General features: G+C 39.1%; 1 protein-coding gene and 1 long non-coding RNA gene across 2 annotated transcripts in view; one reads left to right on the top strand and one right to left on the bottom strand.

Annotated features, from left to right (window-relative positions):
* LOC131960508 (serine/threonine-protein kinase 38-like) overlaps positions 1-18,863 on the top strand; it is a 26,418-nt gene extending 7,555 nt beyond the window's left edge. The window contains exons 2-14 of the mRNA XM_059325742.1: positions 3,648-3,787; positions 5,361-5,412; positions 5,494-5,616; positions 5,751-5,834; positions 5,928-6,051; positions 6,325-6,479; positions 7,167-7,269; positions 7,469-7,530; positions 8,607-8,724; positions 9,075-9,198; positions 9,315-9,410; positions 10,526-10,617; positions 13,499-18,863. Coding sequence (XP_059181725.1) covers positions 3,654-3,787; positions 5,361-5,412; positions 5,494-5,616; positions 5,751-5,834; positions 5,928-6,051; positions 6,325-6,479; positions 7,167-7,269; positions 7,469-7,530; positions 8,607-8,724; positions 9,075-9,198; positions 9,315-9,410; positions 10,526-10,617; positions 13,499-13,623 — 1,392 coding nt within the window. The 5' untranslated portion in view covers positions 3,648-3,653 and the 3' untranslated portion in view covers positions 13,624-18,863. The remainder of the gene's footprint in view (positions 1-3,647; positions 3,788-5,360; positions 5,413-5,493; positions 5,617-5,750; positions 5,835-5,927; positions 6,052-6,324; positions 6,480-7,166; positions 7,270-7,468; positions 7,531-8,606; positions 8,725-9,074; positions 9,199-9,314; positions 9,411-10,525; positions 10,618-13,498) is intronic.
* LOC131960509 (uncharacterized) lies at positions 6,054-23,325 on the bottom strand. The gene is made up of 5 exons (XR_009389690.1): positions 23,197-23,325; positions 9,084-9,186; positions 8,581-8,740; positions 6,314-6,511; positions 6,054-6,219 (listed from the first exon to the last, which is right to left on the bottom strand). It is a non-coding gene; the product is annotated as an uncharacterized LOC131960509 (long non-coding RNA).

The following is a 23,325-nucleotide window of genomic DNA, read 5'->3' as shown; positions in this document are numbered from 1 at the left end:
ATTTTCCTCAGAAGTCAGGAAGTGTCTTGTTGTTGCGGGATTGTTGGGGCAGAGACGGGAAAAGATCCGGTGACAAGACGAAACATGGCTCCTATCTGTGGGCTGCAGGGCTGTTTTATCTCTGTGTGAGCTAATCAAGCCCATTCATAACTGTGCAATGATGTACACATCCTCCCTCTCCCCCTTTCCTCGATTACATAATGTGTTAAAATCTGCTCATGTCGATTACCAATAATTGAAGAAGTCGATGCTGATCATCATTCATGCTTGGTTTTTATTCAAACAACCTCCTACTGTTTGTGTCCTCCACCTCACTATTATGTGTGTGTGTTTATTCTCCTCACTGTGGTTGTCATTCCACCCACACGAGGGCTGCACATCAAATCCAAGATGTCAATATGAGTCCTTCTAGAGAAAGTAGATCCCAGATTGCCTGGGAGAGAACAATCGTTTTATAAAGTCGAGCATGAATAAGCTGATGTGATGCGTTGCTCTTGAAACAGAATGACAGGCCTCCCCAGGTGACATTGTTCTTCATCAGTTTGATATAATCAGAGATTAGTTCAGATGCAAAGGAATGCACACTGTGAAAGATCTGTGGAGATTTCACTGATTAGTTCCCGGAATGAGACCCTGCAGACCATGAGCTGCCCAGCACATGATTCCCTGTCCCCGTTCTGGCGTCACAAGAATATTTTAGTACCAGGGAATCGACTCCTGTCGGTCTGTGGGCAAAGGATCTGTTCCAGAGCTGCACTCGTTGAAATGTAAAAATGGATAGCACTTGAATACACAGAAGCGTTGGATGAGTGAAAGTGGCGGTTTCCATGGGGTCCTCAATAGATTGGAGAGAAAATGATGGAAGATGCTAAAAGAAATTAATACAATAGAAAGTAATACAATTTAATCATTATTATTAGTATTGAAATTACTTTTACTATTAAATCATTTACAGTTAACATATCAAAATGTTATTTGCCATGCCACTATTTCTATAACTCAATCAAAACAGACAATAATGCATTTTGTTGCTAATTAGTGGTAGACCGATATGGTTTTTTAAGGCCGATGCCAATTATTTTGACATCAGTCTTAACCGACATGTGCTGCCGATTTTTTTATTATTGCCTTTTCTCCCTCCATTTTACATGATAAAAATGACACAATGATAACAAATGTTACACAAGTCTCAATTTAAACAAAAAAGAAACATTTATTAACAAAACATATTAACAGTTGGATAGCAAACAATGTGTATGTTGTTCTAGGCCTCGAGGTGGTGGCGCCTCAGATGATCCACATATTTGATGTGTTTTTCTTTTTTCCGGTATCAGCAGCAGCTCACCAGAGAATGGCAGATGTTGCACCGAGCCTTGCCTGGTGTTGGCTCAGTGAAATGGGCTAATTGATAGGAGAATGAACGCACGTATCGGCCGATGCCGATACAAGTAAAAAACGCAAATATCGGCCCGATACATCTATTGTTAATCCCGGCCATCACCTTTTTTTCCTGAGTTGCATCACTGTTGGAGCTTATACAACAATTAGCTCCGAGTTAGTAATTTCAGTGCAAGACCCATTCCAAGACTGCTCATATACACTCTCTGGCCACTTTATTATCTAGCAAGGTGTACCCAATAAAGTGGCGTTGTGGTCTTCATCTGCTTTCAGGTTGGACGTGTTGTGTGTTCATAGATGGTCTTCAGCAGACCTTAGTTGTAGTCAGTGGTTAGTTGAGTTACTGTTGAACCAGTCTGGCCATTCTCCTCTGACCTCTGGCATCAACAAGGCATCAAGGCTCTCTGGATATTTTCTCTTTTTCTGACCATTCTCTATAAACTCTAGAGAAAATCCCAGTAGATCACTAGTTTGTGAAATACTCAGACCAACAACCATGCCACGTTCAAAGTCACTTAAATCACCTTTCTTCCCCATTCTGATGCTGACTTTGAACAGCTCGGCTAAATGCATTGAGTTGTTGCCATGTGATTGGCTGATCAGATAATTGCGTTAATGAGCAGTTGAACAGTGTAGAGTACAACATCACTGTGACTTTTAACGATACATAACTCTTCGCTTTGCAGCTGCTCTACACCATTCATTTAATTAACAGGCATTATTTAACATTTTCTGAGAACGCAACAAACTTTGCACACAAAGATTAATATATTTACTACTGATTTAGAGATTTCACTACTGATTTCTACTGGTGAGTTGGGGTGCCAGGTAAAACTAGGCCTGTCACAATAATTACTGTATCGACTTATCGTTCGATATATAAAATGGACATGTTTGTTAACATAAGCCAACATTTTTTTCTCAAAGTGTTTCTCGCTAAACGGATTCCAAAAATGTACTGTCACCAGAATCACCCGCTTGCTCTTTCTTGCCTGTCCACACACATTCATTACATGCACAAACACACACACACACACACACAGACTGGCCTGGCTCTTAAAGGACCCATGGCACTCTAAAAGTGGATGCATTGTGGTTGTAACACAGACTTTTTGTGCTTTTTGGTGTTGCCTTTAAATTAATGCTGCAAATGTTTGACAGGCAGCACAAATTGCAGAAAAAAACTTTAGTTCCCAAGCAGCATTTCCAGCTGTTTATGTTATTTATAATATAAAATGATATAATTCGAAATATTTATCGGTGCATTTTTCTAGTTACAGAGCCGGAGAGTCTATTTAATTTGTTTTGATCGTAGTTTATTTGTGTCTTATTCATCTAAGATATTTTAATATTTCTTTTCCACAATTCAATTCCAATGTTAAATATTCTTGACATTTAAAAATTAATTACTGTTGAAAAAAATGTACCTCAAGGTTCAAGGTTCAAGGTTCAAGGTTTCTTTATTTGTACCGTACCGAAGTACTGGTAAATTCTTTGTGCAAACAGGAATTCAGCGATCCCAGTACAAAAATGACAACTACATAACATACATCATGACAGACAAGACAACAGCCATACACATCCTTACATATACAATCCTTTAAAAAGTGCAGTCATTAAAAAATGCCTTTATCGCTCAGTATGAACAAGATTGTTCACCTCTGGGCCTTACTGTTCAGCCTTGCAATTGCTGTTGGTACAAAACTCTTCCTGTACCATTTTGTCCTTCCCTTAGGGACCCCAAAACGTCGACCAGAGCGAAGGAGCTGGAATTCACCATGTAAAGGGTGTGAGCCATCTTTAAGAATACAAGTACCTGGATTATTATGCTCTAATATCATTATATCAGTGGCATAATATGGTCCTAAAACAACATCAACGATACTAGAGTTTATTGTGATAGTTTCTGGGAAAATATATCATGCTAAAAAATTTGTTATCATGACAGGCCTAGGTAAAACTCCTCTCTGGCAGGTTAAAATATTTTGAAGTGGGCTTTCTCCACTTTCTTAGGCTTCCTTTCACAGTCCAAAGACATGCAGGTTAGGTTAATTCAGTGACTCTAAATTGCTCGTACGTGTGAATGAGAGCGTGATGGTTGTCTGTCTGTCTCTATGTGTCTGCACTGTGAAAGTCTGACAACCTGCCTCGCCCAATGTCAGCTGGGGTTACGGATAAAGCGTGAATAACTAATTGATCATTAAAAACTGACCAATAAAAACTGACTGGACTGATGTGTTGTCTTCCAGGATAGTATGGCCATGACGGGAGGGACTGCAGCTGCCCTTCCCATGAGCAACCACACCCGAGAGAGGGTGACTGTGGCCAAGCTGACACTGGAGAACTTCTACAGCACTCTGCTGACCCAGCACGAGGAGCGTGAGATGAGGTAAATCTGCCACAGTGGTTACCTGTTGATATGAGACAACCAGCCAGTTCTCCACACGTATAGAAACACACATGTCCCGCTGATATCAACCGAGGGCATGTTGTATGTGTCTATAGGGCTGTTTCCACTACCGGGCAATACCCGGAATGAGGCGGCTCTCACTCGCTGAAACGCCCATAATTTGAATATGAGCCGTCCGGAGCGGACTTTTGTTGGGACTTTTTTCGTCCCTGTTGAAGAGCAGGTCTTTTTTCTCTCCTGAAAAAAGCCTGGTTACTGATTGGATAGGTCGCTAAGCAGGATGTGACGTAGTACTCGACGCCACAACAACGCGCCATTTGTAAAAGCCGGCGAAGCAGTGTTGCCGACTTAGCGACTTTTTTGCTTTAATTAACAACTTTTCTCAGCTTTTTCAGCTCTTCTTAATGAGCTGCCAGCTCGTTAAGAGAAGTAAGAACGAGTCGAAGCGGCACAGTCCTCCTGCAGCAGTCTCTCCCAGCTGCAGTCACAGAGCTGGCTAACATTTAGCTCTGTAGCAGTACAGTGCGTATGTGCTGCTGCTACAGGAGGTGTTCACTTAGCGATCACTGTTTGTTTACAACAAGCACCGGACAGTCTGTGCACAGTTAGCCAAGCCGGTTAATTCACCATCACTATGTTTATGAACAGTTGCATAATTAACCATGCTGCTTTGTTTATGATCAGCTGATGACTTTGTGAACAGTTAGCGACGGCGGCCACAGTCTCCCATGTTTAAGCCGTTGCGACGATTGGAAATCGTCACCTTCAGAGTCCCAAAAATCCCTCTGGGGGTCTTTTTGTAATGGACACGCAGAGTGAGCGGACATTTGAGAGGGTCCTCAAATTCCTGATGGCCACTCTTCCCGCTAAAGGAAACACGTCTTATTTAACAAAGACTTACCTTTTACTTCCTGGGCGTCGTACCTTTAGTCATGTTTGCCTTGAATCATCTTTACCACAGTGTATAAGCCTGTTACCTCAATTACTCTCTGTATGTAAATGTAACTGCTGTTTAAAGCATCAAGTGTCACTCCTGCTGTTGTAAAGAAAACAACACAGCTATGTTTCATCTCAGGTTTGAGAACAACAAAGGGCAGCTCACTTGTGTTCTCACATTACCTGAGAGCTGATCACTAGTCCAGATAACACAGTTCAGTTAAAAGACAGTCAAAAGAGTCAAAGTGACATGGGATTCATTTTCAAGCTCTGACCAGTTTTAATTAATATAATGAAGTAATTTCATACCTGCTTGTATGTTAAAATAATGAGGACAAGGTTGCATGCCTTTTTGAAAGTGCAATATATATATTTTTTTTTTAAAGATTATTTTTTTTGGCATTTTACATGCTTTTATTGAAAGTGAGAGACAGATAGAAAGGGGAGGACAGAGGGGAGGACATGCGGCAAAGGGAGCTCAGGCCAGATTCGAACCCGGCTCCACCGCAGCGAGGACTGTAGCCTCTATACATGGGGCGCCTTTGTAACCCACTACGCTACGGACCACCCCAAGTGCAATATTTTTACTGTAATTAACACACTGTATTGTTCACAGGCAGAAGAAGCTGGAGAAGGCCATGGATGAGGAGGGTTTGCCAGACGAAGAGGTACAGTACACTTTTTTGGCTTTTTAATCTTTCTCTCTCTGTTTGACTCCTTCACACTGTCTATCTATTTGTGTTTTGCAGAAAGTGATGCGCCGCTCGCAGCATGCCCGAAAGGAGACAGAGTTTTTGCGGCTGAAGAGGACGCGGCTCGGCTTGGATGACTTTGAGTCCCTAAAGGTTATCGGACGGGGTGCATTTGGAGAGGTACATTCAAAGAAACATATTGTTAATTTTAATTAGAAATAGAATGTATTTACAGAAATGACTGCTTTCAAACAAAGACATTACATTTTTATTGACATTTCTCCTGAATTTAACTGTGATGTTGTCTCTTTCAGGTCCGTTTGGTGCAGAAAAAAGACACGGGGCATATTTACGCCATGAAGATTTTGAGAAAAGCGGACATGCTGGAGAAAGAACAGGTAAAGTATTTGTCAGCGCCACAGTTCTCAAGAAATACTGTTAAAGCAGTATCGTAGTGTATGTGTCCAATGTGGTCTGCTGTCTCCCTGCAGGTTGCTCATATCCGGGCAGAGAGGGACATTCTGGTGGAGGCGGACGGCGCGTGGGTGGTCAAGATGTTCTACAGCTTCCAGGACAAGAGGAACCTCTACCTCATCATGGAGTTCCTGCCTGGAGGTTGGCATCGACTTAAATCACATTTACTGCTTGGAGAAGAAGTCTTTGCTCTTCCCGACGTCAGGGACGATGGTGTCACTTTCTGGCCTTGATTTCCTATTTTTGTTTGCCTTCAAACATTGTGTCCGTCACTCCAGTCATGCATGCATTCTCTTATTATTTCTGCATCTGAGAATGGTTTCATTTTAAATCAATTTTCATAGATTCATGGATCTGCATACAGGATGAATCTGAATGTGGTGTCTTATTATTTTGTTCTGACCTTGTTTCCAGGTGACATGATGACCCTGCTGATGAAGAAGGACACACTGTCCGAAGAGGCAACCCAGTTCTACATCGCAGAGACAGTTCTGGCCATCGACTCCATCCACCAGCTGGGCTTCATCCACAGAGACATCAAACCTGACAACCTGCTGCTGGACTCCAGGGTGAGACTCGAGGACCCACATTTCCTAGCTGTCTGTTAAACATAGGGTGTGTTTCCATTAGGTACTTTTCCCTCTAGTGAGCCTCTTCCGCCCAACTTCACCGGTTAGCTGCTCAGAAAGTACCTGCCTCGGGGAGGTAATTTTCAGAGCCACTACTAAGTGGCGATTTTGCTCATGCGTGATTCATTTGCAGACTTGTGCAAACTGGACACTGAGGGGTTAACAGCTCCTGCTCTGCTGACTGCAGCTGGGAGAGACTGCTGCGGGAGGACTGGGCCGCTTGTGAGTGCTTTGGAATGACGCTACTTGTTAAGAAGAGTAGGAACGAGTCTCCAATAACACCAGAAGAAGTCGCTAGATTTGCCGCAATTCGCTTTTTTGAAAAAGAGTCACTAGAGGGGTTTGAATAGTTGCTAAATATACCTACAAAGTTGCTAATTTGTCAACGATGCTTGCCGCATCGGTCTGTTGTCACATTTGGACTCCGTTGGTTAGCCGTTACAAAAGTACCCGTATGGGAACAGAGGCCGAGGGGAACTAACGAGTGGGCGGAGCCAAAACACTCAGCAGCTTTCCAAAAAGTACTCAGAAAGTACTCAGTTGAAACACGCCTATACAGTGTGGTGCAAAAGTGTGCATGGTAACTCTATGCAGATTAAAAGATAACAAATGTTTATTTCCTCCCAGGGACATGTGAAGCTGTCAGATTTTGGCCTGTGTACGGGACTGAAGAAGGCTCATCGCACAGAATTTTACAGGAACCTGACGCACAACCCACCCAGTGATTTCTGTGAGTTTAAAGTCTGATATTCACAAAGAGAACATTAGAATAACCAGATTAAACCCAGATGCATATAAATGTGCACAAAAGTAACTTGGAGCTTCCACCAAAAATACATACAAAGAGACGCTACTTTTGCAAAAACATATCCTGTAATTGTTTAAGTAATCACTCACTTTTCCTCTCCGTACTTTCCTGCCTTTTGCAGCCTTTCAAAATATGAACTCTAAGAGGAAAGCAGAAACCTGGAAGAAGAACCGGAGGCAGCTGGTAAGGCTCTGGCATTTTACTGAATTAAAGAAGTGCATACAAATCCCAGTAGAAAGAAAAAAATGAATTGAACACAAACTGGCTGCAACATACAAAAGAAGAATAGAAAAATCACAATTGCAGCTTCTTGGTTGTTGCAAATATTGACACAGTGGCCTCTGACCAAATTCTGAGTAACATAACTAAGTAAATATTTAAGCTGTATGGAACATGTTTGACAAGTCAATTTTACTGCAAGTTAACTGCAGTCAACATCCTGTTGCTCCTGCTCATGCACATGCTCGTAGGCACGAATGAGCATCATGGGCATCATCAGCCAACATAGTGACACTACATACATGGGACTGACTGACATATCATGTTCATGTTGATCTTTGATACTGACTAGCTTCCTTTGTAATTCACTTCATCAGCTAATGTTACCTAATAACCAACACCAGATCATGCCATGTGGCTAAGTTGAAGCTAGCTGGCTAACCTTAGCTTAGCTTATTTACCAGTTGGCTCATTGTCTGCCATCTCCTTGCTTTATCATGGCTAGTAGAAAGCAATTGTTGGCTCTACACCTTTACTTTGTTCCGTTACATCAATTATTGCTGCCATAAAAAGTTAGCATCATGGATCACATTAGTTGGTGAAGTCATTTGGCAGCTTGATACCCAAAACTGAACGTAGGTCCGTCCATGAATCGAATGTCCTGCTGATGTTAAACCTAACGTCACATTCACATTTGACCATGCAGGCTTCAGTTCAGCAAATGTTAGCTAGCATTGCATACTGTTGGCACTGTAGAGGAGGTGAAGCGAGGCAAAGCACTCAATAGTGCAGATAAATCCTTTCTTTTTTTCCTGGTAAAACCATCCCAAGTATTTTACATAAAAGACACTTTACACTTAAAGGCAACTGTAAATGTCAGACAAAGCCTCAGTTTTTAAATTACGTCTTTTCTCATATTGGCAATACAAAGAGAAAAAGAGACAAAGAGAATGCCTGTAAATTGCTTTGCTTTAATTATTTTTTTAATCTGTAATCCAACCCAGAGCCTTTTACCTTTTATTGTTCTGTGTGACTCTCAGGCTTATTCTACTGTGGGAACACCAGACTACATTGCTCCTGAAGTCTTCATGCAGACGGGATACAACAAGCTGTGTGACTGGTGGTCTCTGGGTGTCATCATGTATGAAATGCTCATCGGTAAGTATACATCTGCCTGTAGGAAAGAGACGCAGTGAGGTGAATGAAATACATTTGGAAAATGGAAATTCCAGATATTTGATACAATTGTTTTGTAAAAAATAATTGCAAATATTGAAAACATTGTCGATGCCACAAATTAAATATTGTGTGCAGTGACTTTATATTGCAGTACAAAAGAAACGAAACAATATTGTCAATTACAGTAGATTATTTGTGAAATAATTTTACATGTTATATGGCAGATTCACACATAATAATAATATAAACCCACTGCTATTAGAAGATTTCTGCAAGTAATACTGCTGTACCACCAGAAATCTTTTTACATGCTTGTTGGTTGTGTTCAGGTTACCCACCATTCTGCTCCGAGACGCCACAGGAGACATACAGGAAGGTGATGAACTGGAAGGAAACCCTCGTCTTCCCGCCTGAAGTTCCCATCTCAGAGAGGGCCAAAGACTTGATATTAAAGTATGAAAAGATTTTTTTTTATCACATGAAGGCCACATTCTAAACAACTCCAAATATTGTTTATAGAAAGGTTTGTTAGCCAGTTATATTAACAATGTGCTTTGTATGTTTTTTAGGTATTGCACTGATGCTGAGAACAGGGTTGGAGCTGTGAGTGTCGATGAGATTAAGAGTCATCAGTTTTTTGAGTCTGTGGACTGGGAGCATATCAGGTACAGAAACATTTAACCCCATTCAGACAAAAATGTGTTGCAATTAGAAGTACAGACAACTTTCATTTAGTGTTAATATTGGTGACCCCGGCGGACAAAAACAGTTTTTTTGCAGAAAATCTAAAGAAAAAATATGTAGAAATATCATATCTTCTCACTGATGGTCTCCTTTGCTAATGTCAGCTTTATAGAGAGATCAGTATTAACTTTTATAGCAAGTGAAAACTTGTTGTAGTTGCTTAAACATGATGGTCTTACATCTCAATAATGTCATTTTTACGTAAAAGTGAAGAAGGCGGTCTAAATAGGTCAAACTTATAACATTTCTATAACAGTTCAAAACTCAAGTGCTGTTTGCTAAATGTCAAGGCTACAGCAGCACAATACAACCTTTATGTCACGAAACCTTGTACGAATTATCTCTTTATATAAAGCTAACAAAAGCACTAATGCACAAAGCAGTGTCAGGAAAAATCAATTATTTACTTTTAACCCTTTTTTTGTACTCACATTTTAGTCACAGTCACGTTTTACTCACTGTGGCCTTGTTTTTCTCTGCAATGTATAAGTCATTTACCTCTATGGAAGCAACACAATCATGGCTAGAACTGGGAAGAATTAAAAAATGTCTTTTGTGAAGTGAAACAAACTTATAATGCCGTAAAATCACAAAAAAGAAAAAAACACGTTGAAGTGGAATTTTTGATGAGTTTGTTGTTGTTGTGTTTTTTAGTGGGAATTTTTTTTTACATATATATACAAGTGTTACCAATGTTTAAAAAATGGGCCTCCACATGCTGAATGTTGAACTATTAACAATTTTTTAAACCTCTACTCCCAGCCTCTTGTCCTCTCCTCTCTGCTCTGTGTAAACAGCCTATAGTTCAGTCCAAGTTTCACTGAATTTTTGTCACATGAGTCTCCGCCAAGTACTTCATGGCGTCACGGTTGTGCTGAGGAGAAGTTTTTTACAGGATCCAGTTTATGCGAGCTGTTTATTTTATTTATTAATTTTGGTGACATTTTAAATGTTATATTAAGTTTTTTAAAAGTAATGTAAGTAATTCCACCATTTTAAGCATTTTCTCAACTATCCATGATTTTCTCCTACACAGGGAGCGGCCAGCAGCCATCTCCATCGAAATAAAGAGTATCGACGACACCTCAAACTTTGACGACTTCCCTGAATCGGACATCCTTCAGCCAGGTTTGTGTTACGAGATATTCTGCTGGCTGCACTGCAAGAAAATCCCTTATGAGGAAACACTGGCCTTGGGTCACATTCAGACCGAACATCACAATAGACCAGCGGTTCTCAATAGGCAGCCCTCGGGTCGCATCCATTTTTGAATAGGTCAGTACGTGTACATTGAGACTCGTCTCCATGCCAACGGTACACAGACAGCCTGTTACTGGGTCGCGCTGGAGCGGTTCGCATATTGACACTTTGCCAGCTGTAGGAGCCTCGATTGCACGAAAAAAAAAAGATTGCACTTAAATGGCGTGTTCCAAGTTGACAGTGAAAATCAGCAATTCAAAGAAGAATGGATTGAAAAATTTGCATTCATTCTCCCTCCAGCCAGCACAAGACCCATGTGCTTAATATGCCAGGAGACTTTAGCTGTGATCTAGATTTCCAATTAGAAATCGCATTATGAGACAAAGCATAGGAATTTTGAAGGGACATTTAAAAATTCAGAGGTAAGAACAACAAAAATAAATGCACTGAAATCATCATATCAAGCTGCAAGTAGGATTCTTGTCACATCTATGACACTGCAACAAAAAGCAACAGAGTGCTCACTGAGAGTGGCGTGGGTAAACACAATTTTGGGTAAACACAAGAAGCCATTCTCAGAAGCAGAAATAATAAGAGAATGCATGACTGGAGTGATGGACACAATGTTTGAAGGCAAACAAAAATAGGAAATTAAGGCTACGTTTACATGATGACGGTCTGAACAGGAGACGCAAAAGTGGCGTCGCGTCTTCACTTTTTATTCCGTGTTTAGACGATCGTTTTCAGGACGAAATCTGCGTGCATACGATGATGCAAAAGTGTGTGAATTGGATTGGGTATGCATGCCAGGCAGCATCACTTAAAGCGATAAGAGCATCTTTGGGCATGTGGAAGTTTTCACACCAAGCATTTTCATCAGCTACTCCTTCCACAAAGTTCTCCACCATCACTAGATCTCCCAGGTCTCATCCAAAGCCGTCTGGCTCGCCTCCGACCAATTGGTGCATCCTAAATGTGATAGAGGTAATTACATATCCTTCTCTGTTCACTAATACTATCTGTACATATCCTGTACATTTGGTGGAAAGACTCCTGTAAGTTTATTAGAGCTGCCAGAGCAGCTTGAAGGTCCGAGGCATGGAAATAATCCCACGTTTGTTTATTTCCCTGTACTGGAGCATGTATGTGACGTAAACGCGCACGCGACGTGAGCAGATCCACTGTGTTTTCCACTCTGGAGGGTGGTTTCAGATTTTTGCGTTTTTAAGCCCCCAAAACGCCGTCACCGTCTAAACGAAAGGCACTTCCCATAAAATATTTTGTTGTTTTTACCCGCAAGCGTCCTCATGTAAACGGGCCCTAAAGCTAAAATTAAGCAAATCCCCCTTTCAGATTCCACAGCAAGCAGACACACTGAAGTAGTGGCAGGTGATCTAGTTATTAGCTGTGTGATGGAATAAAAACTGCAGAGTGCATTTCCCTAGCTGTGGATGAGTCCACTGACACCACTGATAATGCTCAGTTGATGGAATTTGTGAGATATTATGATCAGTCAAAAAGGGAGTTTTTATATATTAATTATTAATTAATTAATATTTTATTAATTCATGTCAAAATGGAAATTATATTTTATTCAAATTCATATTTTTGTTGTTTTGAATAAAAAGGACATTTTCTTTTGAATGAGGCATGTGGCCTGACCGACCTCAATAAATGGACCTTTGAGTCATTGAAAGAAATCTTTGTGGCCTTTAACCCATTTAGGCCTAAAACGCCTGGAAAAAAATGCCTGGAAAACCTCAATTTTGAAAGAACCCCCTAAAACCTGAAGTTTTTCTGGAAATTCAACAGAAGATTTTTCAGCCTCTGTAACAGATAGAAATGAAATTTAAAAAGCATTTGAGAGCTTATACCTGAGCTTATACCTTTCATGAGAACTTGAGTTTATTTGTCCAAACCTTCAATAAAGTTTTTTAAAAAATCAACAAACTCAGCAAATGTTACATTTGACTGAATAAAAATCCTATGCATAATACTAATACATGCCCATTAGCAAGATGCAAACATGATATAACCATTTGAAGAAATAGACATAGTTCTCATTAGCCGACTGTAATACAAAATAACAACAATAATAATAATAAATAATAATAATACATTTTATCTATATTGCACTTTTCAGGGTACTCAACGACGCATAAAGTAATATAAGACAAACAGTCATGATTTCTTATATCATCATCACAATCAATTAGTATTATTATTGTTATTATCTCCAGATGGCCACAAATCTGTCTGTTCTTCGGTGAAAATATGTCGTCTAAAAACATATTCCTCATCCATAAATCCCGGTCGATTGGTTCCGAGGGTTCAAAGTCCGGATCAGCAATAAAATCGTCGGTGCTGTTTTCATCAAGATCGCTTCTGCCACTTACTTCTGAGCTCCCTCCACTATAGTCGTCTTCCGCCATGATTTCAAAGTTCTGGAAAAGTCCCATGTTGCATTGTGACACTCCCACATGTATTCTGATGCATTTCATTGGCCAAGAGACCGAAAATAGGTGGAAAAAAACTACAAATACTACAAAATGACGCATCCGATTTCCCGGCTTTAATGGTAGCATAACGCAACATCGATCCCGGTTTTAATGGTAGAAATGCAGTAATGCTTTCCCGGCTTAAATGGGTTAAGATGTGTATATGAGTACCCCTGCAATAGACTCTCAACAATGCTGATTACTCTGTTAATAAAGTGGCTTTAAAGAGGCCTTTTGTGATCTCTACTTGTGCTCTCAAGTGGCAAAAATACTAACACTTCCTTTTGTTCTGTTTTTGTGTTTGTTACTAGCCAATGCAACGGAGCCAGACTTCAAATCGAAGGATTGGGTGTTCCTCAACTACACATACAAACGCTTCGAGGGTCTGACTCAGCGAGGCACCATCCCCACATACATGAAGGCAGGGAAGGCCTGACACGGGGAGACGGCGTCGTGGAGACAAAACAGACGTTTACGGACACAGGGTCGGGCCGCAGAGCCCCGCTGGTGCTGAAGGCTGGCCGCCAGCCTCTCAGTATAAATTTAACCCTCATCACAAGTTATTTAGGTCTGCTCAGCCGCCGCAAGAACGCCAAGAGCTCGGAAATGAAGGAGCGTTACCGCATTACCTCGGTTGTTTATATCGTATACACGTGCCGTCTTTAGCCATAGCTCTCAGGCCAGCTCACCAACTAGGACACTAAATCAGCATATCTGCATGTTCAGCAGCGTAGTGCTTCTGGAGGTTTTTTATTGCCCATAAAAGCGACAGTGGGAACGAGGATTGAGTACAAATCACTGCTTCAACATCTTCACAGCGATAGTTTTTACACTGGTGGCGAAATTAGCTTTGATGCAAACATCATTTCTAATACTGAAGACAAGCTAGAGACACTATTCAGAATGATTAGTGCGTAAGAACATGTTCCCCTTATGTGTTCTTGCCCAAACTGTTATACTCTGGATTTTAAAGGAGAGTTCCAGCATGATTTCTGGGAGATTCTGGGTTTACTTGTTGGCAAAATGCTAGTCAGAAAAATGCTACTAGATCCCAATGGAAGACTATTTAGTATCAAAACTGTTTGAGACAATAGTGGGAAATGTTGAAAATGTGAAGGCAGCATCGTATTTATATGCCTTATGTTTATAGACTAGTCTAGCAGACACATTTTAGCCGTGCTAGTAGTGTACCTGTTACAACTGGACAACCCCTTCTCACTCCCAACTTGTCAAATGCAGATGCTTGATCAGAGCCTCTCACGTCATATACGGACGCACACTGCCAAAAAGGTGTGTCTAGAAACAAGATAAAAACACAAAATCTGCTAGGTAAAGAAGGTACTGTGTGGTATAGGTACCCCACCCCAACTATTCCTGTCTTTTTGTTCTGTATAAAATGTTAAAAATGCCTCAGTAAAAAGTTAATAAAAAACAACAACAAAAACACTAAATCTGAGGGAAATGATCTTGCTGCATGGACAGCAGATTGTAAATTGTTAAATCTAGAAAATCTAGAAATAAGCATGCTGAATGCTTAAAATAAGAAATTAGCTCTTAAAAAAAGATAAATTATCTAAAACTTCTAAATCTAAACATTTTTTGTTGTTGTAGGAAACAAATAATTGCAGCTTTAATTTATCTTGTTTAAAGAGTTAATTTCTTATTTTAAGTGTTCAACATGCTTATTTCTAGATTTAATCATCTGAATTTAAGAAATCTTGTCAAATGAAATTATCTGTCCATGCAGAAAGGTCATTTCCCTCAGATTTAGTGTTTTTATCTTGTTTTTAGACACAAGCAGTGGGTATACTCGGGTACACAGGACATGCCCACCTCTCTTTCTGGTCATTTACAGTGTTAGATATTGGAGCATACTGGAGAATATACCCACTTCCTCCTGGGTAACCTACACATCTACCTAGTAGTACACCCACCTCATCAGCTAGTGTCTGTATGAGATGAAGATTGTTCAGGTGGTGAAAGGGTCAAACAAATGTCAGACTTTGACCCAGGACACTGGTCTTTATGTCAAATGTCACCAGTGGTATTTTAAGTTAACTTGTAACTTAATTTCAGTTCATAGATGTGTAACATTCTAGGCTCCTACGTAACTGCGTCCAGTAGTAACATACGGAAGTAGTTATTTTACTTGGGGTAAAATAACTACTTCCGTACACTGTTCTTTTTTAACAGTACCCAAGTTGTCTTGTTGCCAAAACTGTACTTTTTATGTGGACGTGAGCTTTATTTTAAAAGCAACTATGCATCTAATGAGTTAAAACCGACACTCCGTCCCTGACATGTCAAAAACTGATGCTAGAGGGGTTTATGGATTAATATTTTTGAAGCGTAGAGCCACTGACCAAGTGTTGTTATCAGACAAGCTGGGAGTGAGATTGTTTTGCAATGACATTTGGCACCTTCACACTCAGGATGAAGTGTAAAACCTTCCTCTAACGTTTCCTCTAGCACCATCATCTGGTCAAATTAGTTTGTCTCACAATAAAAAAAAAAGACATTTTCATCAGCATCAGCTGTACTAGTGTTAATTAACAAATGCTAAACTAAGATGGTGAACATGGCAACAATGACATACAGTCATGGAAAATTTCTTGTTCATTTTAATGCCTGGTACAACAAAAGGTACATTTGTTTGGACAACTATAATGATAACAAAAAAAACCCCATGGAAAATGTCTAGATATCATCTCTTAAATTAAACTCTTATCAGCTATTTTTGTTGTTATCATTATATTTGTCCAAACAAATGTACCTTTAGTTGTACCAGGCATTAAAATGAACTAGAAAGCAAGGAGAAAACAAGGGTGGTCTAATCATTTTTTTCCATGACTGTATATTTAGCATCAATATTTCAGCAGTGTCTCTGGATGTTAGCACACTGATTTTAGCATTTAGCTCAGAACAATGCTTTTTCTCACAGCTTGTGCGAAAATCCATTTATATAGATATAAAAAACAGGGCATTCTTCATAATAACAGTAATATAATTATTTTTTGCCATTTATTCACAGTGATTGTTCCCAGGAACAATGAGCACTGAAGGAATAGAAAATCGCAAAGAAACAAACACAATTCAAGTCATGCTGGAGCCCTCCTTTAACCCATGTGGTGTTGGCACAAGGACGACTCTTTTGTGGCATGCCTCTGCGCTACTGCTTTTCTTACTTGTTGCCAGGAAACGTGTGAATACAGTTTGCCCTGTCCTTGACATCCGTTACTGTGGAGTGCTGCACATGCATACATAACTCCAAACAAACTGCAGAGTGTGTCTCTTCCCTTCAGAGCCTCTTGTTATGATCAGATCAGTGCTACAGTAAATGATATTTCCCCTGATTATCAATTATAATTCTAATGATCCAGAGGGCCAATCGCTTCCTTCTTAGATGGACAAAACATGCAAAGTGCCTTTAAATAGCTGATAAATATTTGCCCAGATATTTTAGAGATGTTATCGGAAATTAATCAGAAGGTGTTATTAGAAATGGTAAAGTTATTTGAAAGACAATTGAAAGAAAGTCACTTTGTGGAAGGATTGTCTCTTAAAGCAAATAGAAAGCATTGATGTGTCAGTTGTATTTAGTGTGTCTGCAGTGGTAAAACATCAAGTGATAAATCTGATGAAACATAGGCAATTTAGAAAAAAGAAAGGATTTTTATAGGTTAGATCACTAAACAAAGGGCCCATAAAACCACAAGGCGTCAAAGCAAACACAATGAACAAAATGTCTTTGTTTGTCAGGTAACGAATGAACTAAAATAGAAGCTAAATCAGAATAGTTTAACATGGTGGAAAGACAAATGTATGTATTTTGTCTTTGAGGTTCCTAAAAGTCTTATTTTTATTTAAAATGAACTATCCATGGGATGTATTTAATGTTCTTTTTCACCCTCTACATAAAAGCTAATGTCAGGCCTGTCTTTCTCAACAATACAAACAATTTAACCATCTCATCTGCTCAGAGTTGTGACTAGACACAGCGCTAGAAAATAGTTACCAAAGAACTCTGATCATCACCTGTTATGATCTGAACACAAATTCAGATGTAGCTGTCGCTTACTGCACTTAACTTTAAACTACCTTAAAAAAAACACATTTCAAAGAGAGCTAAACATGGTTATGGAATAATTTGCCATTTCTATTTCTACACTTGGGTGTAGAAAACGAGTGAGCAGAGACAGATGTTTTTCAGTTAGCACATCTGTTAAGTGTCAAAGCTATAAATGTACATACAGGGACAGGAAATATAGTGAGGAAGTTCAGCTGTAGCCATCACAGGAATCCCATACTAAACCGTTTGTGGTGCTATTTCTGGGGAATTGATCGAGAGAGTAAGTGGTTGCAGGATGATTTAGTGATTTAGTGTATAATAATACACTTGTGCCAGTCTCTATTCTTATATTTTATATGTTTCACTGTAAGTCATCCAGGTAGTCCTGTTACAGTTGGCCAAGAATGCACCATAATGACATGGTAAGATGTGTAAAAAAAAAAAAAAAGGGTTAAGTGATGTGTATATTTGTGCATTATTTATTATTTTTCATGTTTGTTGATAGATGACATTTCATGTTAACACTTGGATTGGATTATTTATATTAATTGGCTTCCCTAGAAATTAAAGGGGCGCTCCAACGATTTTGTGTTGGACCTCTCTAAAGCTAGATATTAGTACTTGACTTTTAGTCCAAAGCATGGCCAAATGTTACAAAAATAGTGAGTCCTACAATTCCCATGATGCAATTGGATTTGCAGCTTTTATTATACCTTATATCTGTCTCTACCCGATCTGTACACCCTGCCCGATTGGTTCTGTGCATGTGCAACTCTCAACAGAGATAGGTAGAAAGATGTGAAATCAGTTTTGTTTTTATGTTTTTTTAATTTTAAAAATGATTAGACCACCCTTGTTTTCTTCAATTTCTTGTTCATTTTTATACCTGGTACAACTAAAGGTACATTTGTTTGGACAAATATAATGATAACAACAAAAATAGCTGATAAGAGTTTAATTTAAGAGCTGATATCTAGCCATTTTCCATGGTTTTCTTGAAAATGATTTTGGTTATTATCAAGAAAACCATAGAAAATGGCTAGATATCAGCTCTTGATTAAAAACACCCATTTTTGTAGGTGATGGTGGAAGTAGCTAGCGAGTCGGCCATCTTGCTCCCTTCCCATCTCTGTTGAGAGTTGAACATGCATAGACTCCATCAGGCAGGATGTACAGATCAGGTAATGGCGGTACCCTTTCTGTCTAGTAAATGCCGATACCTTTCAAATCCCAGTTTGTAACGTGGCATTTCAATGCAAGCCATGACGACCCTTATGATAACACTATGACATCATCAGGGTAATCTTTTACTTTAAAACCCTCCCTCCAGAGCCTCAGAAAAAGTAATTGTCCTCCCTGTGGCATGGGGCTGTGACATGATGCAGAGTAACCTGATCTCGATGTGTAAAACAATTGAGTGCCCCTTTAATTACAAACCGAAAATGTTCGGAAACGTATTGCATCACATCCGATGCACAGCCCTGATTGGCCAGTATTCCACCCCAACAAAAAAAAAATCAAATGTCTGATTCTTAACTAAATACAAATCAAACTAAGTCCAGTCTGCAATAAGATGTGGTCCTACTGTATGACCTCAGCAAGACAGATGCTTGATGGGGGATTTAGCTGATGGCTACCGCTGCAGCATCCCGGTTGTGTCTAATCACTGGAACACACTGACACAACCTGGGAAAAGCCAAACTGCTGTATTCAGAGGGTCCTCCTGTTTCACAGCTCAACCGTTAAGATTGTTCACAAGAAACTAGTGTGTGAGTGTGACTGTGTGAGTGCTGTTAGGGGGAAAAATGGCATTTTCATGAAGTAGATACTCGGTGCTTTTTGTTGTGAGGTGATGTGTAACCTTGTTCAATGTCAAACTTACGTTCTGTGTTGTGATAGAAAAATTATTACTTTTTTTTCTTCAGAAGTAGATGCACAGGAGATGGAAAATGAAAGATTAATACTGTATTTGGCATCTCTACAATTCTATATATGTCCAAGATGACTTGAAATGCATTACTGTGTCACTTTATCTAAAGGAAGCTAAATTATTATGACTTGATTTCTCTGTGAGGTTGAGAAGAGTTCAGGAAATGTTCCACTTTTATCACGAGTTGAAGGGATAGTTGGATTTTTTTGAAGTGGGGTTGTAGGAGGTACTTATCCATAGTCAGTGTTTTACCTACACGGAAGCTAAACAATGATCTGCTGTGGGCAGCAGCTTAACATATTTTAGCCACCTGAAACATTATTTTAAGTATACGCTATATTAAGAATATTTTCACTGCTTTGCCTTGCTGTCAGACAGCCCTTTGTGATTGGGAACCGATGCACTGACTCTCTCTTTAAAGCAGCCAGACTCCATTGACAAAAACACAAATTTTACATCCCAGAACACAGGGTTTTGCTGCCTTGATTGGTTGGATTGTTTGTGTTATTAGGCGCATTTCCATTACGTACTTTTCCCTCTAGTGAGCCGCTATGGGTGCAGCTTGGGAGAGAGGAACGCATGTATGATTCATTTTCAGACTGGTGCAAACTGGACACTGAGGGGTTAATAGTTCCTGATTTGCTGACTGCAGCTGGGAGAGACCACTAGGCTAGGCCGCTTGTGAGTGCTTTGGGACAGCACCTGCTACTCATTAAGAGTATAGACTCTCCAAAAGTCTCCAATAACACCAGAAAAAGTCGCTTGTTGCTTTTAAAAAAAAAAAAAGAGTCGCTAGAGGGGTCTGAATAGTCGCTAAATATAGCGACAAAGTTGCTAAGTCGGCAACACTGCTTGCCGCGTCGGTCTGTTGTCACATTTGAACTCTGTTGGTCAGCCGCTACAAAAGTACCTTTATGGGAACAGAGGCCATGGGGAACTAACTAGTGGGCGGAGCCAAAACACTTAGCCACTTTCCAAAAAGTACTCAGTGGAAACATGTCTATTGTGTGACTTTAGTGAAACCTTTAAAACACCAAAATCACACAATAACAAACAAAATATCTGATCAAGGCAACAGTAGACCAGCACCTCTTGGTTCTGTGAGGTAAAATGATTGTTTTTGTCAATGGAGTCTGGTGCCCTTGAAGAGATCATAAGAATTTCAGTTCCCTGTTGGAAAGGGCTGCCAGGCGCCAAGGTAAAGCAGTGAAAATATTATAAATATAGCGTACACTTAAACTTTTCTTTTTTTAAAGGGCATCTTTATTGTGGTGGCAAAAAATATATATACTTAGCTGCTGCCCCCATCCACAGCAGTACATTACTTAGCTTTTGTGCTGGTACTCCTGTCTGCTTCTCCAAACTGGGGTACTGACAACCATCTATTGTTGGTAATACGCTGACTATGGATAAATACATCACACAACCTCACTTCAAAAAAATCCTTACTGTCCCTTTAAGTCTCAGTGTATTTCTAATGGACCAAACCAGCTTATTGACTCAACCCTTGCATTGTTACATCATAATTTTCTTAATTTGTGTTTGGAGAAGTCACTTCCCTCAATCGGACAGCAGGGAAATCATCCTTTTTAAAAAAGCAGTTGACACAAACATAAGGGATAAAAGCAGAGTAAAGGCTCATTCACATCTAGAATCTAGTTTTAGAAGTAAGTGGTCTCTGCCTGGGAAACCTCAGCGCCCTGTGAAATATAATAATATGTAATTTCCCACTTGTTAAAGCAAGAATCAGTCTCCAGACTCACTTGTAAAAGGTTTAAACCCCTCCACAGGCCAGGACTATGTTGTGAGGTATTTGGTGTAATGCTGTGTACATATTGTTGTAGACACTTGAAGGAAACTGTCTGTAGAGTGGAAGAGGAAATGCTCATTAATATATTCATTCACGTTGATGAGTTTTTATGTTGATAAAATGCTTAAAATAATAAAATTAAACACTTGAAATGTTTCTTTTTTGTTGGTGGGGTAGGGAGCAGATGGGTCTAAACTGTTTTTTAATGAAATGTTACTTCAACTAATTTTTACAACATATTAATAGAACTGGTTGATAGCATAATCCATTCAGTCCCAAACTGATTCAATGAATGTAATTTGATGATAAAATGTAACCTGGAGCTACTCAATTAGCCAAAAATTACAGAATGGCTATCTTAAGTTTTCGAAAGCATTTGCAGCATTACAGTATTACTTTACTGCATTTCAAAGGATTATACTTATAATTATTGTAATATCAAAGGTGTTAAGAGTCTGACTTTACACTACAATAAATCCTGCACCAGTTTGCATTGACTTCATTGTCTATATTTAACTGTGTATATATAAATAAATAAATAAATAAATATATATATATATATATATATAAAAGTATATATATAAAGCCAAAAAAGAATTGCAGTTCAAATTAAACACCCAATGACTTGTGGCATTACGACTTGCATTATGACTTATATGTGGTGAGTGGACTTGACTTGGAAAAAGTCAGTCATGATGTGGCACTTTACTTGGGACTTGTCAGTCTTTACTTAAGACTTGAGACTAACTTGTGACTTGCAGAAAACACCTCTGCTGTTGACTGTCAAACAAAAAGGCAAAAACATAGATAAAAAATGAATATGAAGATAAAGTTTGTAAAAGGCAAAAAATCAGAACAAAACAGCAATGACTGAGAAAATAAAGAGAGCAAAACGGAGCATTTACAGTTTTTCTCAGTGGCTTTGGTGCATTCCTCTCATCACTATTAACATTTGCACACAAGTTAATGCATTTCTCAAAACAATTAGTACAAACTTCAAACAGTTGTTGTCACAGTGTAGAAATGGTTCACTCTATGTCCTGCTTGGTTCATATATGTTGTAAAGTGTTTATGGGTTTATGGGATTCAGCTCTGAGTGATTGCAACCAATGATAAACCTCTTCTCTACACACAATGCTTCACACACCATCTCATCAGTGAACGCTGAGGTTGACCTGAGAGAAATTATTCAATTTAAGAGACATTTTCAGTAAAAAAGAAAAAAAGAAAAAAAAGATGTATCAAATTTGCTTGACAGATTTTGACAACTAGTTCAACATTTTTTGTATGTAATGACTCATTTAGTTTATTAGTTTTATGGAATGACTATCCAGCATTCACAAGTATAGTTAATTTATAAGCAAATGATAATGAAAACAGCAGAGCAATTAATGCATGTCCAAAAGCATTTGTAATGTGTTGTAAGGAATGAGAAACTGCTACTATGATGAGCACAAATGACTAAATGTTGTGGAGGTTGAACTAACTGTTGTGCAAATGTTAATCGTGATGTGAGAAATGCACCAAGTGACTTAGAAAAACTGTAACTCTTCAATTGCTTTACTTGGGACTTGAGAGCAAAGACTTGACACTAACTTGATTGTTGACTGTCAAACAAAAGGGCAAAAACATAAAGAAAAAAATGAATATAAAGATAAAGTTTGTAAAAGGGAAAAAATCAGAACAAAACAGAGCAATGACTGAGAAAATAAAGCAGCAGAGGTTGCTGCTGTGCTGTACTGCGGCCACTAGAGGGCGCTCTCACTACACCGTGTACTGTAGCTGATCTGATCTTATGAATGAGACTGTGGATCATACAGATGTTGTCATGTGAAAACCTTTTATCCCTAAGCTGATTAATAATTTACAATAAAGTAACAAATGCTTCCCTATGGACAGACATAGTGTTATGTGGCTGCAAAAATGAAAATTGAGCGAAAACGTTGCATAAATGATCTATTTTATAGGTGTGTTAATTTATATTGACATACACAAATAACCTATAATTCCGATAGAAGCTGGTTGATATAATTAAGATGTAAGTATGTGTTTAACCACAAATTATTAACCACATTGTTTATTTATTTTAATGTCCCGTCCTGTGATACATTTACTTAGCCTACTGTGTGTGTGTGTGTGTGTGTGTGTGTGAATGTTTGTTTGATGTCCAGCTATGATAAATTATTAATAACCTACTTACTTGGTTGATTTATTTTCCATACCAGGACGAACCGACCGACATATCTCGATGTTTCCTCTCCGCCCTGCTGACACCTCTCTCTGACCGAAGTCCTCCACCTTCTCACGTGTAGTTTTGTGAATGGTCAAG

The sequence above is a fragment of the Centropristis striata genome, chromosome 22 (assembly GCF_030273125.1).
Source record: "Centropristis striata isolate RG_2023a ecotype Rhode Island chromosome 22, C.striata_1.0, whole genome shotgun sequence".
Classification (NCBI taxonomy): Eukaryota; Metazoa; Chordata; class Actinopteri; order Perciformes; family Serranidae; genus Centropristis; species Centropristis striata.
The sequence above is the reverse complement of the archived record's forward strand: the minus strand, read 5'-3'. Positions and strand labels throughout refer to the sequence as shown.